The sequence below is a fragment of the Galeopterus variegatus genome, unplaced genomic scaffold (assembly GCF_000696425.1).
Source record: "Galeopterus variegatus unplaced genomic scaffold, G_variegatus-3.0.2 Scaffold5301, whole genome shotgun sequence".
Lineage (NCBI taxonomy): Eukaryota > Metazoa > Chordata > Mammalia > Dermoptera > Cynocephalidae > Galeopterus > Galeopterus variegatus.
This window is the reverse complement of record NW_007731412.1, coordinates 69,592-86,976: the sequence shown is the minus strand read 5'-3', so window position 1 is coordinate 86,976 and position 17,385 is coordinate 69,592. Positions and strand designations below refer to the sequence as shown.

Genomic DNA, 17,385 nt, shown 5'->3' with positions numbered 1-17,385 from the left:
CCTCTGCCTTGAGGCAACACCCGGCCCAGCCAGAGGCATGTGTGCGTGCGCATGCATGCTCTATTTACTCAGCAAATAACAGAGCACGTTATTTTATTTTTAAATCTTTTTTATTGTGAAATGTAATACACATCCAGAAAAGAATGCAAAACAATGTGCAAGCAAGTATACATCAATGGGTGAATGGATAAAGAAAATGTCGTTTATCCAGACAATAGGATATTACTCAGCCTGAAAAGGGGAGGAAATGCTGACACATGTTACATGGTGGATGAACCTTGAGGACATCATGCTAAGTGAAATAAGCTGGTCACAAAAAGACAAATACCATACAATTCCACTTAGATGAGGTGTCTAAAATAGTCAAATTCATAGAGACAAAAAATGAAATGGTAGTCACCAGGGACTGGGGGGAGGCAAAGGGGAGTTAGTGTTTAATGGGCACAGAGCCTCAGTTTGGGATGATGGAAAAGTTGTGGAGGTGGGTGGTGGTGATAGTCGCACAGCAGTGTCAATGCACCTAACGCCACTGAACTCTACCCCTCAAAATGGCTAAGATGGTAAATTTTATGTTATGTCTCTTCTACCAATATTTTTAAAATGTAGATCAGATCATGTTATTTATCCTTACTTTCAGAATAAAAATAAGTAAGTTGTTTTAAAAACCCATAGGGTGCAGTTTCATTGATAATTATAAAATGAAACCGTTGCAGTCACCACCCAGGTCAAGAAAGAGAACCTCACTGACCCCCTGGAGCCTGCCTCAGTCAGAGCTCCCTCATCCCTGCTAAAATAACCTCTCTCTGTCCTCATTTCTCCAGCATCACTCTCCACGCAGAGAAGATGGATCAGGTGAGTGTGCAGCTCCAACCCCACTGTCTGCTCTTGCCTGTTTTGAGCTTTATAGTTATGGGATCGTACATCACTTCTTCCTTCATTCCTTCTTTTGTAAACATCATATTTGAGCAACGCACCTAAAACGTTGTGTAGGTATCTAGATCATTCATCTCCACTGCTGTGGGAATTCCCCTGGATAAATACGCTACAAAAAGATGACCGGTAAGGGGATCTTAACCCTTGACTTGGTGTTGTCAGCACCACGCTCAGCCAGTGAGCGAACCGGCCATCCCTATATGGGATCCGAACCCGGGGCCTTGGTGTTACCAGCACCGCACTCTGCCGAGTGAGCCACGGGCCGGCCCCTACCGTGGGTTTATCCAGTGAATCTCCTGTGAATGCATATTTGGGTTGTTTCCAGCTTGGGCTCATTACAAAGAGTGCTGCTGTGGACGTCTGTGCTCGTGTGCCCTGGTGGCTGTGAGCACCGTTTCTCATTGATACATACCAAAGAGAGGGTGTGCATATGGCCAGCTTTTGTAGCTCCTGCCAAACAATTTTCCAACATGGTGTCTCAGGCTATCCTCCCACAGCCATGCGTGAGAACAGGCCACTATTTTTGCAACCAGACAATATGGACTGGGGAGAAGACTGGGCATGGGCAGGGGACAGTGGGAAAACACTTTCTCCCCTGGAGCTGGAGCTGCCTTTTCTAATTCCCTCTTCTCTGCTGGGCTCCAAGCCAAATCCTTCTAACAATTTCCCTGGCATTCTTTTCCTCCTGCTGCATACCAATGCCAAAATGGGCCATTAGTGTCACTCAGCATAACTTTGCAGGTGACCCCAACCTGGCTGCCTGGACGCACACCTGCATGACCACTGACAGTGACTTGACCCTGCTAAGCCTCAGTTTCTACATCTGTCAAATGGGTTTTAAAAAACTGGTGTGCAGATTAAATATGATAAGGCATGCTTTCATTCCGACAATATATACATTTTTATGTTAATTACAAGGTTTATGGAACACAGTAAACCCTGTGGAGCAGCAGGCACAACTTTTTATAGTCACAAATTCAGATGTACATAAAACATAACCACTTTTCTTTATAACATAGTCAAGAACTTGGACTCTGGAACCAGACTGCCTAGGTTCAAACCCCAGCCCTCCAACTAACCACCTTACAATAGTTACTTAAGCTCTCTGGGTCTCAATTTCCTCATTTATCAATGGGGGGTAAAAACAGTAGCTGTCTCATCCAGTTGTTGTGAGGATTATCTGAGTTAACACATGTAGAGTTCTTAGGACAGTTCCTGATGCATATTAAATGTTAAATAAATGTTAGGTATTGTTGTTGGGAGATTTCCTGAATCAACACATATACGTACATAGAACAATGTTTGGCACTTAGTAGATACTCAAGGGGAGACCAGATTTTGATGGACAGCTGGCAGTCTTCACCACATTTCCTATAACATGCTTGAGCCTATAGGACATTAATGGAGCCTTCTATGACCAGACACACACACCATCATCCCACCATATGGCTGCATGGGCTGGTTTTAAAATATAACCACAAACTCTTTGACCTTTCTCCTTTCAAAAGGTGCAGCCTAATTTCCCTTCCTTGAATGTGGGCAAGAATCAATGGCTTGCTTCGAAGGAATAGAATGTGGTGGAAGTGATGGTATATGACTTTTGAGGCTGGGTCATAAAAAGACATTGTTACTTTTTCCTGGCTCTCTCTTGGAATTTTCACTCCCGGGAAACCATCTGCTATGTCTTGTGGACCTTTCAGCGGCCCATGTAGCAAGGAATTGAGGCTTTCTGCCCATCACCCATACTGACTTGCCAGTGCACCACCTTGGAAGCAGATTCTCCAGCCCCAGTCGTGCCTTTAGATGACTGCAGCCCTGGCTGATATTTGAATTGCAACCTCATGAGAGTCTGAGCCAGAACTGTCCAGCTAAGCCACTTCCAAATTGCTGGCCCACAAAAACTGTGAAATAAATGTTTATTGTCTGTAGCCACTACATTTTAGGGTAATTTGTTACACAGCAATGGGTAACTGTCAGACTGCACCATCATGATGTATGAGGGAACTTCTCTGACGGGCATCTTCTCTCTGATCCACCCCCAGACTTGAGGGACAAGCTGTCTCAGCTCTCAGATCCCTAAATTCAAAGAGGACTTCGTGGTGGTCATTACGACCACACACAAATACCCCAACACTCTCTCCTTCTGGGCACGTGAAGGATTGCTCTTGCTTATTCTTAGGAAGTTAGGTGTGGTCGTGTAACTCGATTGGGTCAATGAGCAGCTGTCACTTGTGGGTGGAAGCATGTAAGATGACGGTGGGGTTTGCTCTTTTTTTCTTCTGCCAGAGCCCAGATCAGCCAACCGTCATGACATGAGTGTTAAAGAAGTTTGTGCTTTTATGCTGCTGAATTGTTGGGCTGTCCGTTAACAGCAGAATAACCCAGCCCACCCTAATACGGACGTCTTTCATGTCCCTCACTCCTGCCAGACTCAGGAAGCCCCAAGTTCACATCCAAATAAGTTGTTTTCTCTGTTTCTTGCATCTCTTCCACTGCCCCCACCCCAAGCTTGAAGGGTCCCCCGCTTTGCTTTCAATTTTTACTAAGGTCTGGTGCAGAAGTGTAAGTAAATGATCATCTTCAGTTCATGAAACATAAAAATACCAGGTACTTAGTGCTTGCTACATACTATTCTAAGCTATACATTTTACATTATTTAATCCTTGAGACAACCCTGTGATGTAGGGACTATCATTATCCCATTTCGTCGATGAGGCAACTGAGGCACAGAGGGGTTAGCTAATTTGCCTGAGGTCACCCAGATTAGGTTACAAAGCTGACCCCAGCTGTAGCCTTCACCCTCACTGGTTCACACTCAATCCCGTACTAGTTTTATTTCTTACTCACATCCCTACCACCTACTCTCCTTTTCTTTCCCTGCCCGAAGCCACCATTCTATCATGTTTATTGGGCAGCCTTTTGTTTGCAGGTATTCTTACACATTGTTTATTTTTGTTTTGTATGGGTGAGTTTTAAATTTATGTCAATGGTATTGACACTCTGCTTTGTTGCTGTTTTCACTCAAGCTCCATTCCTGTCACCATGTGGACAATCTTGTCTGTTGCTTCCAGCTGCTGCAGAGTCCTCTGCTGTAGACACCCATGGGCACCTGCACCTCCCGTGTGACACTCACTCAGGTTGCCTTTGGCTCCCACCACCACGAGCAGCACTGCCATGAACACCCTTGAGCCTGCTGGGGGAGTGTGGGAACTTCCTCAGCCACTCTACCAAAGAGTCGAATTGCTGGGGTGTGAAATCGGATGATAACTACGTTTTACCAAATTCCTCTTAAGCGTGGCTGCATCCGAGAAACAAAACCAGTTCCGTGTCCTAATTCTTCCTGCTTCACACCTGGACCTGAGGGTTCAGGGCTCAGGAGCCGAGGAATGTGCAGCCTTTGTTTCCCATCCCATTCTGACAACTCCTGAGGACAAATAACAGCCCCTTGACCAGTTGCCTGAAAGAGGGATGGTAATAAGGGAAGACGAGAAGGACGTGCAAGTTAATCAGGTTCAAATCTCAAATTATGGTCCCCAACACATTAGCCAGTATTATAAGTGGCTAATCCTGGGGAAGGTAGGCGTTGGCAGCTGGAAGCCTTTGCTTCTCTCACCTGAGAATTCACCTGAGATTCAGGTGGGGGAAGAGAAGGAAATGTCACTCGGGTATGAGCCCCCTCTTGTGGTCTAATATCCCCATTACACCCTCAAAGATTTTTGACTCCCATTAACCCCCAGTTAATTTAATCGCACCTAATTTAATTAAAATGCTAGGTATTGGGTGTCTTCTACATGCTAGACCAGCGATGTCCAATCAAAATATAAGGGGAGCTCCGTAAGTAATTTCAAACTTTCTGCTATCCACATTAGAAAAGTAAAACGAACGGGCTGGGCTGTTAGCTCACTCAGAGTGTGGTGCTGATAACACCAAGGCCAAGTTCAGATTTTTTTTATTTTTATTTTTTTTAAAGATGACCGGTAAGGGGATCTTAACCCTTGACTTGGTGTTGTCAGCACCGCACTCTCCCGAGTGAGCCACGGGCCGGCCCCCACCCGCAGCTTTTGAAATCTCAAGACAGCGCGTGTCAATTCAGACTCTACCTTTTCATTAAAAATACGTGATATGTATTTAGATTTCATAACATTCGCAGTTGAAGAAGTACATTTACATACTCGGGTTGTTCCAAACACATTTAAAAGTTTCCCAATATCTGAATTGAGGGCTCTTTTTTTTTTTTAAATACATTTAAGTATAAATTAATTAAAATTAAAAGTTCAGTTTCTCAGTCACACCACATTCCACGTGTTCAGTAGCCTCATGCGGCTACCATATTGGACCATTGGTTTATGCCATTTCACCCTGATGATAAAGTAGGCACATTATTATTTCTATTTTACAAGGGAGTAAACTGAGGCTCAGCAAGAACGGACGTTTTTCTTTTTTTTTATTCAACGAATATTCATTGAACACCTACCATATGCCAGGTCCCTTCCATGGTTCTTTGCCTCAAGTAATTTACTGGACTGATATGGGAGAGAGACAAAAAAGGAAAGAAAAATATTGATAAATTATAATGAAGGAAACCAACAGGTCAGTGAATTAGAGCCACAGTTAGCCAACTATGGCCCGCAAACTAAGAATGGTTTTTTTGGGGGTTTTTTTTTTTTTTTTTTTTTTCGTATTTTATTGTATGTAGTTGCTTTAAAAAAATTTTTTTTATTGAAATACATTGATTGTTCATATATATGGAGTACAGAGTTATATTTCAATAGGTTTTTACATTTCTAAATGGTTGGAAAAAGTCCAAAGAAGAAGAATTTTTTTTTTTTTTTTTTTAAAAGATGACCGGTAAGGGGATCTTAACCCTTGGCTTGGTGTTGTCAGCACCACGCTCAGCCAGTTAGCCAACCGGCCATCCCTATGTGGGATCCGAACCCGGGGCCTTGGTGTTATCAGCACCGCACTCTACCGAGTGAGCCACAGGTCGGCCCAAGAAGAAGAATATTTTGTGACATGTGAAATGACATGAAATGGGCCGGCCCATGGCTCACTCGGGAGTGTCTGGTGCTGACAACACCAAGTCAAGGGTTAAGATTCCTTTAAAAAAAAAAAAAAAAAGAAATGACACGAAATTCAAATTTCATTGTTCATAAATAAAGTTTTTTTGAAACACAGCCATGCTCATGTATTTCCCTGTTGTCCGTGGCTGCTTGCCCGCTACAATAGCGACAGAGAACATAGGACCCACAAACACTAAAATATTTACAACCTGGCTCTTCACAGAAAAAGAATTTGCTGACCCCCAAAATAGAGAATAACAGAAGCAGACATGCTCTACAGATGGCAGTCCGAGAGGGCTTCTCAGAGGAAGTGGCATTGGAAAAGAGTTAGAGACATTTGGGGAGGTCTGAATATATACAGTGTTGAGCCAATGTTCAACTTCCTGAGTGTGATAACCGTACTGAGAGTTTTCTAGGAGAAGGTCCTTGTTCTTAGGAGATACACACTGAAGAATTTAGGGGTGAAGTGTCACGATGTCTGCAAGTTAGTTTCAAGTAGATCAAAACAAACAAACATATTTATGGTGCTATGAAGGAAATTGACAGAAGAATAAATTATACATAATTATACTTTTCCTCTCCACTCCTCTCCTCTTCCCTCCCATCCTGCAATGAACTGAATGTTTGAGTCGCTCAAAATTCATTGTTAAAATCCTAACTCCCATTGTGATGGAATGAGATGAGGCCCTGGGAGGTGATGAGGTCCTGAGGGCAGAGCCCTCAGAAGTGGGATTAGTGCCCTTATAAAAAGGACTCCCAGAGAGCCCTCTCACCCTTTTTCAGCTATGAGGATACAAGGAGAAGACAGCCTCACCAGAACCGGATCATGCTGGCACCCTAATCTCAGACCCCCAGCCTCCAGAACTGTGAGAAATGAACTTCTGTTGTTTATCAGCTACCCAATCTACGGTCCTTTGTTAAAGTAGCCTGAACTCAGGCAACTTTCCTCTTCTTGAGGAACTCTCATATCACACTGAGTTGTTGCTTCCCAGCACGTGATGTCGTTTGTCATCGTTTTATTTCATTCATTCATTCATTCATTCATTCATTCATTCATTTATATATAGAGAGAGATGACCAGTCAGGGGATCTTAACCCTTGTGTTGGTGTGGTCAGCACCACACTCTCCCAAGTGAGTCACGGCCGGCCCTCAACGTTTCATCTACTAATCTGTTCGCCTGGTTTTACTCGCCTCTCCCTGCCCAGCCCCTCCCGCTCCTGCTAGACGGAGCTCCATGACCAGAGACCACTCCCATCTTACTTCAGGCTATCGCTGGCCCCTGACACATAGTAGGTGCTCCACTGACATTCGTTGAACAAGCAAATGTGAACTCCACGGTGGTAGACCCTGTCTCTGTCTCAGCTCTATATCTTGTGTCTAGAACAGGGCCTGGCACATAGTAGGTGCTCAATAAATATTTGTTGGATTAATGACCTTAAGTGCCCAAAGGGCAGGGACCGCCTGTTTTTCTCAGTTCTAACTCAGTTCTGAGCATGGAACAGTGCTTGAACATAGTAGGTGTTCCATAAATATGTGCCGAGTGACCGAATGTACGTTCCGAAAGGACAGGGCAGAGACTTCTTCCGTTTTTTCTTGACGCCCTCCCTGGGGCTCTCTCTACGACGTCACAAAGGCCCCGCCATGCTTCTGTCCCCCGCCCTTCTGCTGCTCTTGGGCTGGAGCGCCCCCGGCGGCTGGGGCTGCCTGCAGTGTCACCGCACGGTGCAGGAGGCCCTGAGCCAGCTGCGCTTCGCCCTCGTCCCCAAGCGCTTCAACCTGGAGCAGCTGCAGGCCCGCGCTCAGGCGCTGCTGCTGGGCATGGAGGGGCCTTTCTTCCGAGACTATGCACTGAACGCGTTTGTGGGGAAAGTGGGTGCGTGCTGGGGGGTGGAGGGGGAAGTCGGGGTGGCCCGCGGCTTGGGTGGGAGACAGATGCCGTGGGGAACATCTGTCTCCAAGAGGGGCAGGGCGAGGCCGGGGCTGGAGGAGGCGGGGGTCCAGGGACCCACTGGAATTTCCTTCCCTCCCTTCCCCAGGGTTGGAGGAACTGGACGCCGTGGCATCCTTTACCAAGAACCAAACACAACACCTCATGGTTGATTCTCTGAGAGGTAGGAGCCAAGCGGGACAGTCTTTTCTCAGCACCCTTCCGCCACGCCTCCCCTGGACGTGTAAATAAAGGCAAACACGCGTGAAGCCTTTGCTGTGTGTCCGGCACGGTTCTAAGTGCACTAGGTAGGAAGGTAGACGCCAGTTCGCGGAGGTGGGCACTGTCGTGATCTGCACTTCACAGAGGGGGAGACTGAGGACCGGAGAGGTTAGGTGACCTGTCTGCTAATTCACCCAGCTGGGAAGTAACAGAGCTGAGGACTTGTGCCTGGGACGTCCAGCTCAGACACGGTATTCCTAAGCACCGCCCCTCGGGTGCCTCTTCTGGTTTTGGATTCAGTGACTCCTAGGACGCCATTCACAGGGTTAGTCGTGGAAGTATGGTGGTTATGACAATTCCCCAGTACAGGGCAGTAGAGGGTCCTGTGGACAAGCCGGTGTGTGGCGCAGGGCTTCGGGGGCGCCGATCAGAATTAAACTGTTTAGTTTTCAATTTCTTCTCCGCCTCTCCCCACTTTTAAATAATGAACGTGTAATAGTCATAGAATCAGGAAGAAATAATAACGTTAATTATTGTAAAAAAAAAAAAAACTTTTTCAATTTTTGGAATGACCTTACCATTTAGTGACTATGCTTTTTGTTTTGTTTTGTTTTGTTTTGTTTTTGGACCAGTAAGGGGATCTCAACCCTTGACTTGGTGTTGTCAGCACCACGCTCAGCCAGTGAGCGAACCGGCCATCCCTATATGGGATCCGAACCCGTGGCCTTGGTGTTATCAGCACCGCACTCTCCCGAGTGAGCCACGGTGCCGGCCCTACCGGTCATCTTTTAAAAAAAAAAAAAAAATGCAGACATATGTAGTCCCCTTTAACCAGACTCAGGCCCCTTCCTGGGAATTAAACAGAATTAAATACTGTTCTCAGCTGAGGAGCAGGAAGGGAGGTTGTGTTTTCATTCTAGACCTTTGAGAGACGTAGTAGAGATTAGAGTAGAAGCCCTGAGGGCAGACTGCTCTGGATCCAAAGCCTGGCTAAAACAATGAACAATGTGAATGTACTTTAACACCACTAAACCATATGCTTAAAAATGGTTAGGATGGTAAGTTTTATGTTATGTATTCTTAACCACAATAAATAAAAGATTTCATTTATATAAAATGTCAAGAATAGGCAAACCCAGGCAAACAGAAAGTAAACCAGTGGTTGCCAGGAACTTGGAGCGGGGGGGTGGGTGCAGGGAGAGATTGAGGAATTACTGCTGATGGCTACAGGGTTTCTTTTGGGGGTGACAAATATGTTCTGGAATTACAGAGCCTTGTTAATATATTGAAAAAAAAAACTGAATTGTATGCTTTAAAGGATGAATTTTATGGTATGATTCGTATCTCAATTAAAACTTTGATACAAGAAAAGAAAATCTAAGAGTGGGATCTGGTGTTTATGCCAGAAATGAAAGGGAGGGGAAGGATAGGAAACTGGTGATTATGAGAAACTATGCAAATACTATGCACTGACTCCCCCATTCACAAACATTCTATTGTGGCTGCAGACAATCACGTGCCACAGTTGTCTTAAGCCAAGGGTGGGCTTCATGCCTGGAGATCAAATATTTGAGCAAAATATATGTATTAGTATTATTCTTTCAAGGTCCATCCATGTTGTTGCAAATGGCAGTATTTCATTCGTTTTTATAGCTGAGTAGTATTCCATTGTGTAGATATACCACATTTTCCGTATCCACTCATCCGATGATGGACATTTGGGCTGATTCCAGCTCTTGGCTATTGTGAAGAGTGCTGCAATCTTAAGCAAGCTATTTAACCTCTTTGTACCTGCTTCCGCATCCGTAAAATGGGAAAATAACAGCACCTCATAGTCACCAAGAAGAGTAAATGACTGTAGAACAGAGACTGGCACACAGTAAGTGCTCAATAAATGTTAGTTATATAGGGCTGGCTCGTGGCTCACCTGGGAGAGCATTCTGCTGACAACACCAAGTCAAGGGTTAAGATCCCCTTACCGATCATCTTTAAAATAAAGAAAAGAAAAAAAAGGAAAATAAAAAAATAAATGTTAGTTATTAAGATTATTATGCTGGATCTCACTTCTCTGACTAGGGCAGGGGTCAAGACAACTATAGCTGGTAGACCAGATCTGCCAGCCTCCTGTTTTTGTGAATAAAGTTTTATTGGAACACAGCCACACTCATGTGCTTACAGATTGTCTGTGGCTGGGTTTTGTTCTCCAAAGCAGAGCTGAGTAGTTGTGATGGTGACTGTATGACCCTCAAAGCTGAAAATATTTACTATCTGGACCTTAACAGAAAAGGTTTGTTGAGCCCTGGTCTAAAGCAGCAGATCTCAACTAACCGCTGCATGTTGCCCAGATGGCAGCCCAGGCCAGTTACATCAGAATATCTGGTTGGGCCTGAATATCAGTAATTTTTATTTTTTCTTTTTAAAATTTTTTTGGCAGTTGGCTAGTATGGTAGACATCAGTAATTTTTTTTTCTTTTTTAAGATGACCAGTAAGGGGATCTTAACCCTTGACTTGGTGTTGTCAGCACCACACTCAGCCAGTGAGCGAACCGGCCATCCCTACATAGGACCCGAACCCGTGGCCTTGGTGTTATCAACACCACACTCTCCTGAGTGAGCCACAGGCCGGCCCGACATCAGTAATTTTTAAAAATCTCTGCAGGTGATTTTTATTTTGAAAAAATTTAAATAGAAAAGTTGCAAGAAGAGTAAATGAACACCTTGTACACCATTTGTTAACATTTTGTCACATGTTAATGTATTATCGCATTTGCTTTCTGTGTGTGTGTGTGTGTGTGTGTGTGTGTGTGTGTGTGTGTGTGTGTGTGTGTACCATTTGAGGGTTAGTGGCAGACATCACAAATCTCAACCCTAAATTCTTCGGTGGGCATCTTCTAAGAACAAGAAAGGACATTCTCTTACACAATGAGAACTAGAAAATTTAACTTCAAGTCCATACTATTCAGTCCTCAGTTGAATTTGCCCAGTTGTCTCAATGATGCCCTTCGTCACTAGTTTTCTTTCAGTCCTTGATCTGTTCTGGCAGTCATGCATGACATGTTGTCTTTTATGACACTGACATTTTTGATGAGCCCAGGCTAATCATTTTGCTAACAATCCCTAATTTAGATTTATCTGATTGTTTCCTTGGGATTAGATTCAGATCGTGCCCATTTTTCAAAACCATCACAGGTATGACTGTGTGTGCCTCTCGGGGCATCTGATGCCAATGAAGTGTGCTTGTCTGGTTATGGTGGAGTCTTCCAGGTTTCTCCTCTATAAAGATACCTTTCCCTCTTTTCCATTAGTGGTCTGTGCTATGAGATTGTGAGGCTGTGAGAATGCCACATTCCCAACAGTCTTTCCTCCCAAGGTTTTAGTCTCCATCAAGGATCCCTGCCTCACTTTACCCAGGTAATTCTAACACGTGGCTTGAGTTGCAAATTTTGCATCTAGATATAAAATGTCTGGTTCCTCTTTCATCCTTCTCTTTTCTGGTCAAGAGTGTTAGGACCCCTCCCCAATGGGTCCTGTCTGTGGCCTCTTCTTACCTCCCCCCTACAAGAACTCTCATAGGCCCCACTGATTTGATGGCATCATGGTCCCCAACAAATGCCCTATTTGTAGTGGCTCACTTTTTACGTAAAAAATGTAGGATGTGGGCCGGCCCGTGGCTCACTCGGGAGAGTGTGGTGCTGATAACACCAAGGCCACGGGTTCAGATCCCACATAGGGATGGCCAGTTCGCTCACTGGCTGAGCGTGGTGCTGACAACACCAAGTCAAGGGTTAAGATCCCCTTACCGGTCATCTTTTAAAAAAAAAAAAGAAAGAAAGAAAGAAAATGTAGGATGCAAGCTTTGTGTTTAGCTAAAAGTATCACCCCTATTTTTGTGGAGGAAAAAGAGGTTCCCTGGGGGAAAGTGACGTGATGAAGCCAGTAAGAGAGACCTAGACCCCCAAACTGGGAATCTTTTGATTCAGTGACCTGGAAGGCCACTGAGTACGTGGACATGACCTGCACTATAACAACTGGCACTTAGATAGCTATAGTCCTTTGGCTGACATAGCACTTAAAAATTTGTTCAATCTATTTATTCTACAAGTGCTTATTCGACACTTACTATATGCTAGTCCCTCTATGTTAGTCACTGTTCTAGTAGCTAGGGACACTGCAGGGCATAAAACAGACTAAAACCCCTACCTTGTGGAGGTTACATGCTAGAGGGAGAGATAGACAAGAAACAAGATAAATCAATATAATATATGCATGTGTTTGGGAGTCCCCAAGACCAATCTCAGGATCAATAATTTCCTAGAAAAAGACTCACAGAACTCAACAAAGTTGTTATACTCACAGTTATGGTTTATTACAGTGAAAGCATACAGATTAAAACCAGCAAAGGAGAGAGACTCATAGTGTAGAGCCCAGGACAGACCAGGCACAAGTTTCTTGCTGTCTTCTTCTGTGGACAGCAATTAATTCTCTCAGGAAGGAAGTGTGACAACATGCACAGAGTATTGCCAAGCCTTAGTGTCCAGGGATTTTACTGGGAGTCAGTCACATAGGCATGACTGACTTTAGTTACTCAGTCTCCAGCCCCTCTAGAGGTCAGGCTACTACCGCATGGCCCAAGGCCCCCACCATACATTACATTGCTAGCATAGACTACCTAGTGTTGCCCAAGGCTCCCAGATAAACCAAGACACTCTTAACAGGAAGGATATTCCAAGGAATTAGAGGTTACCTCCCAGAGCCAGGCAAGAGCTAAACCTTTTTTTGGAACGTGCAGGGTTTGAATAACCCAGACCTGCTGAGTTAATCCTTTATTGCACAAAATAATATGTCAAGTAGGAGGAAATGCTATGGAGAAAAGAATAAAGCAGGGACCAGGGGATAGGGAGTGATGGGAGTAGGCGTGGGGGTTGATGGGAGCTTAAAGTAGGGTGACCAAGAAAGATGTCACTAAAAGGCATCTTGTGAGAAAAGACCCAAATGATAAAGGGAAGCACCCATGAGAAGGTCTGGGAATAGAAGGTTGCAGGCAGAAAGAACAGTTAGTACAATCCCTGAGATGGGACGATGTTTGGAACATTCACAGGAACGCTGGAAGATTATCTCTGTGGACAATGACATCTCAAAGTTAGGGGGGATATTTTGAATACTGAACAAACAAGATTTGCTGCCATGCATGCTGACCAATTGCCTGTGGGATGTTAGAAAAAGAAAGGTCTCGAAGATAGCACTAAGGATTTTGACCTGAGCAGCTAGAATTATTGCAACTCCATTTATTAAGATAGAGAGGACTAGGGGGTTGGGAGTAGTTTTGGAGGAGAATATCAAGGGTTCAATTTCAGACTTACTGAGTTTGAGATGCCTGTTCAACATCTAAGTGGAGATCTTGAGTGGACAGCTGAATATATGAATATGGACTTCAGTGAGTTGTCCAGACTAGTGATACAAATGTGGGAGGCATCAGTGTTGGGAACAGCACTACCCAATAAAAATAGGATGTGAGTCACAGACAGGGGTCGCATATGTAATTTAAAATTTTCTAGTAGCCACGTTTTTAAAAAGGTAAACAGAAACAGGTGAAATTAATTTTTTTTTTTTTTTTTTAAAGATGACCGGTAAGGGGATCTCAACCCTTGGCTTGGTGCTGTCAGCACCACGCTCAGCCAGTGAGCGAACCGGCCATCCCTATATGGGATCCGAACCCGCGGCCTTGGTGCTATCAGCACCGCACTCTACCGAGTGAGCCACAGGCCGGCCCAGGTGAAATTAATTTTAATATATTTTATTTAATCCAAGATCTAAAATATTACCATTTCAAAATGCAACCAATGTAAAAATTATCAAGATATTTCACATCTTTTTTGTCCTATGTCTTTGAAATCCAGTGTACATTTTATACCTACAGCATGTCTCAGTTCAGACTAGCCCATTTCAAGTGCTTGGCAGCCATGTATAGCCAATGGCTACCATATTGGACAGTACAGGTCTAGGTAATATTTAAAGCCATGAGGCTGGATTGAAATCATCCTGGAGTGTGGACAGAGAAAAGCAGAGGAGAGGTTATCAAGTCCACTTACCAGATGAGGAAACTGAAGCCAAGGGAGGGCAGTTTAGCCAGAAGCCCACACAGTGAATCAGAAGCTACATGCAGGATTTCACAGGCCATAGATTTGCCCAGGGGACCCTGAGTAATACCTGGTCTTGGTTACTCCGGGTAAATGAAGAGGATCTTCCTCATCCCTTCTTCTGGAAGCTGCAAATGGGGGTGAGCTTGCTGGGTGCCTCCCACCCCATAAGGATCTCTTTCTCTACACAGATGAGCCTCTGCTGGAGGAGCTGGTGACTCTAAGGGAGAAAGTGACCAAGGAACTCAAGAAAGCATTAAGATCATATGAACTGAAAGGTGCAGCGTGTCTCTTCACCAAGCCCCCTTCTTCCAGTTCCCCATTGACCACCTGATCCCAGTCCCCCACTTTTTCTCCCGAACTCCTTCACCGCTACTACTCAGCCTTCTTCATCTCTCCCCAACCTTCCCTTTCTCCCCTTTCCCAGATTCTTCCTACCCTCTCCTGGTCCCATCCCCATTAAATTCTCAAATTGCCATCCCAACTTAGCTCAGCTCTTTTCTCTTGCAGCCTGTGATTCCAAAATTTGCCGTAAGTCCTGCATTTACTGTCTATCCCTCCTTTTTCTACCCTTCTACACCTTTTACCATTTACCCTAAATCAAGCCCTCATACCACATCTGCCCCAAGGCCATAGAGCACCTAGGGAGATTTGTTTTTTGAGGGCTTATAAAAATGGATGTGACCTGTGAAAAAATATTTGGGAAGTATGTAAGCCAGGACTGTTGGAAAAATGCAAAAACTAATTTTCTTCTAAGCCTGTTTTGTCCTTGAAGTAATATTTTGTCTTTGAAACAATATTTGCTTGTTACACTAGTCAGGTCACTAATAACTACTTGCATTTCTGGCTTCTGTAACCAAGCTTGCTTACCTGCCTAGACCACATGAATTCCGAAAAATGAAACTTACCACTATGCTAGCTTCATAAATACTGAGAAAATGAAATGTAAAAACCCTGGAAGAGTCTGCCTATAAAAGCTTTATAAGACCTGAGCTTGGGGTCCAGATTTCTGACCATTTGCTTGTCTGGGCCTGCCAGCATAATAAAAATACCTAACTCTGCAACCCTCTGAGTGTCAGTCACTCCCATGCCCAGTCCATTTCCATAACAGGATAAGATAGGCTGTGTTGTATTAACAAATAAATATCCACATCTCAGTGGTTTAACACAACAAAGGTTTATTTCTCTCTCACCCAAATTCCACTGAGAGTTGATTGGCTCTTCCAAGTGATGACTCAGGGATCCAGGCTGCACCCATGTTGTAGCTTCTAAGCCTGCAGCTTCTCAGCTTGCTTCAAAAGGGAAAGAGAATAGAGAATCACACTGGGAGTTTTAAGACCAGGTTTACAAGTGATGCACATCACTCCACTCACTTTTTATTGGCCAGAACTAGGTCACACGGTTGCAACCTACTGCAAGAGAGCCTGAGAAATGTAGTTTTCCTGTGTGTGCAAGAGGAGACACGAGTAGCCAGTCTGTGCCAGAAGGGGCTTCAAAATAGGAAAAGAAAAGTGCAAACTCAAAATTAACAAATGTTTAATTAAATGTCTGCAAACAGAATGTTGGGCCAACTGGACTACTTCAACTCAATTTAACTCTTCAATAATTATATGAAAGTTATTTTTTATGTGAATTGTCAGTGCACGTTGCTCAACTTGCTCTGCTGTGCAGTGGGACCTCCAAAATTCAGGAAGGCCAAGGGACCACATTTCTTCTTTCCCCTTTTTCCTTCTCATCCCTCGCCAGTCCTCTGATAACTGCCCTCATCCTACTTTTCTCTTTCCCCCCATCTAGGATTACTAAGAGAAGAGGTCTTGGACTGTTTACATTGCCAGAGGATCAGTCCCAAATGTATCCCCAAAAAATACTGCTTTGGTAAGTTTCTGGGACATGGGACAGTGGATGAGAGGTGACAGCTATGACCCAGTGGATATGGGTTTTGAGGCTTCCCACATGCAGCTTTGAATCCTGCACTTACCATTTGCTTACAGTGTGGCCCAGAAGTGACTTCCACATTCTGAAATTCACTTTCCCCTTGCTGTTCCTTGGGAAGACCTCTCTGGAACTTTACAATGCCCCTAACACCAGAATGGCAGGTGCTAGAGAGACATTTTATTCTTAGCCATTGTGATACCTAGAGAGTCTGGAAGGATGTGCTGACTCACTCATTTACTCCATTGGTTAATTCATAGAATTAAAAAATATATATCTTTATAGCAGAGACAATAGTACAATGAATCCACATATAGCCATCAAGGTTAATAGTCAGGGCTGGGCAGCTGCTTCAGTGGGTTAGAGCACAGTCTTGTAACACCAAGATCAAGGGTTAGGATACCTGGACCGGCAAAAATAAAAATAAAAAAGAAGATAGAAAGATTGATGGTCACGCTGGACCATTTCACATTGCTCCCTCTCTCTGTCACATTGTCCCCTCATTCCCTCACAGTCCCCTCACTCCCTCACTTCATTTGTCTCCTCAGACAGGCATCTCTGACCACACTCTCTAAAGTAGCACTTTCTATCCAGTTAAGTTAACGATTAACATTCTTCCACATTTGTTTCACCTATTTTATTTTATTTTTTTATTTTTTTATTTTTTTAATTTTTTTAAAAAGATGACCGGTAAGGGGATCTTAACCCTTGACTTGGCGTTGTCAGCACCACGCTCAGCCAGTGAGCGAACCGGCCATCCCTATATGGGATCCGAACCCGTGGCCTTGGTGTTATCAGCACCGCACTCTCCCAAGTAAGCCACAGGCCGGCCCTACACCTATTTTATTTTTTGCCATTGCATTTTAAAAGAAATCGCAAACATCATGCAATTTCATCCACACATAGTGTGTACCTCTAAAAGTAAGGGCATTTTTGTACATAACCACAATGTCATTACCACACCCAGAAAACCTCGTGATGGGGCCGGCCCGGTGGCGCACTGCTACTGTGCGCCGCTTGGGAAGCGCGGTGGCCCTCCCGCCGAGGGTTCGGATCCCACATACAGACCGGCCGCTCACTGGCTGAGCGTGGTGCTGACAACGCCAAGTCAAGGGTTAAGATCCCCTTACCGGTCATCTTTTTAAAAAAATTTAAAAAATAAAATAATAAAAA

At 44.3% G+C, this 17,385-nt stretch overlaps 1 protein-coding gene across 1 annotated transcript in view; it reads left to right on the top strand.

Annotated features, from left to right (window-relative positions):
- The first annotated feature begins 7,635 nt into the window (after positions 1–7,635).
- The window catches only part of IZUMO2 (IZUMO family member 2), a 20,976-nt gene continuing 11,226 nt past the window's right edge, over positions 7,636–17,385 (top strand). The window contains exons 1-5 of the mRNA XM_008589217.1: positions 7,636–7,867; positions 8,031–8,105; positions 14,472–14,558; positions 14,791–14,811; positions 16,075–16,155. Of these exons, the coding sequence (XP_008587439.1) occupies positions 7,636–7,867; positions 8,031–8,105; positions 14,472–14,558; positions 14,791–14,811; positions 16,075–16,155 (496 nt within the window). The remainder of the gene's footprint in view (positions 7,868–8,030; positions 8,106–14,471; positions 14,559–14,790; positions 14,812–16,074; positions 16,156–17,385) is intronic.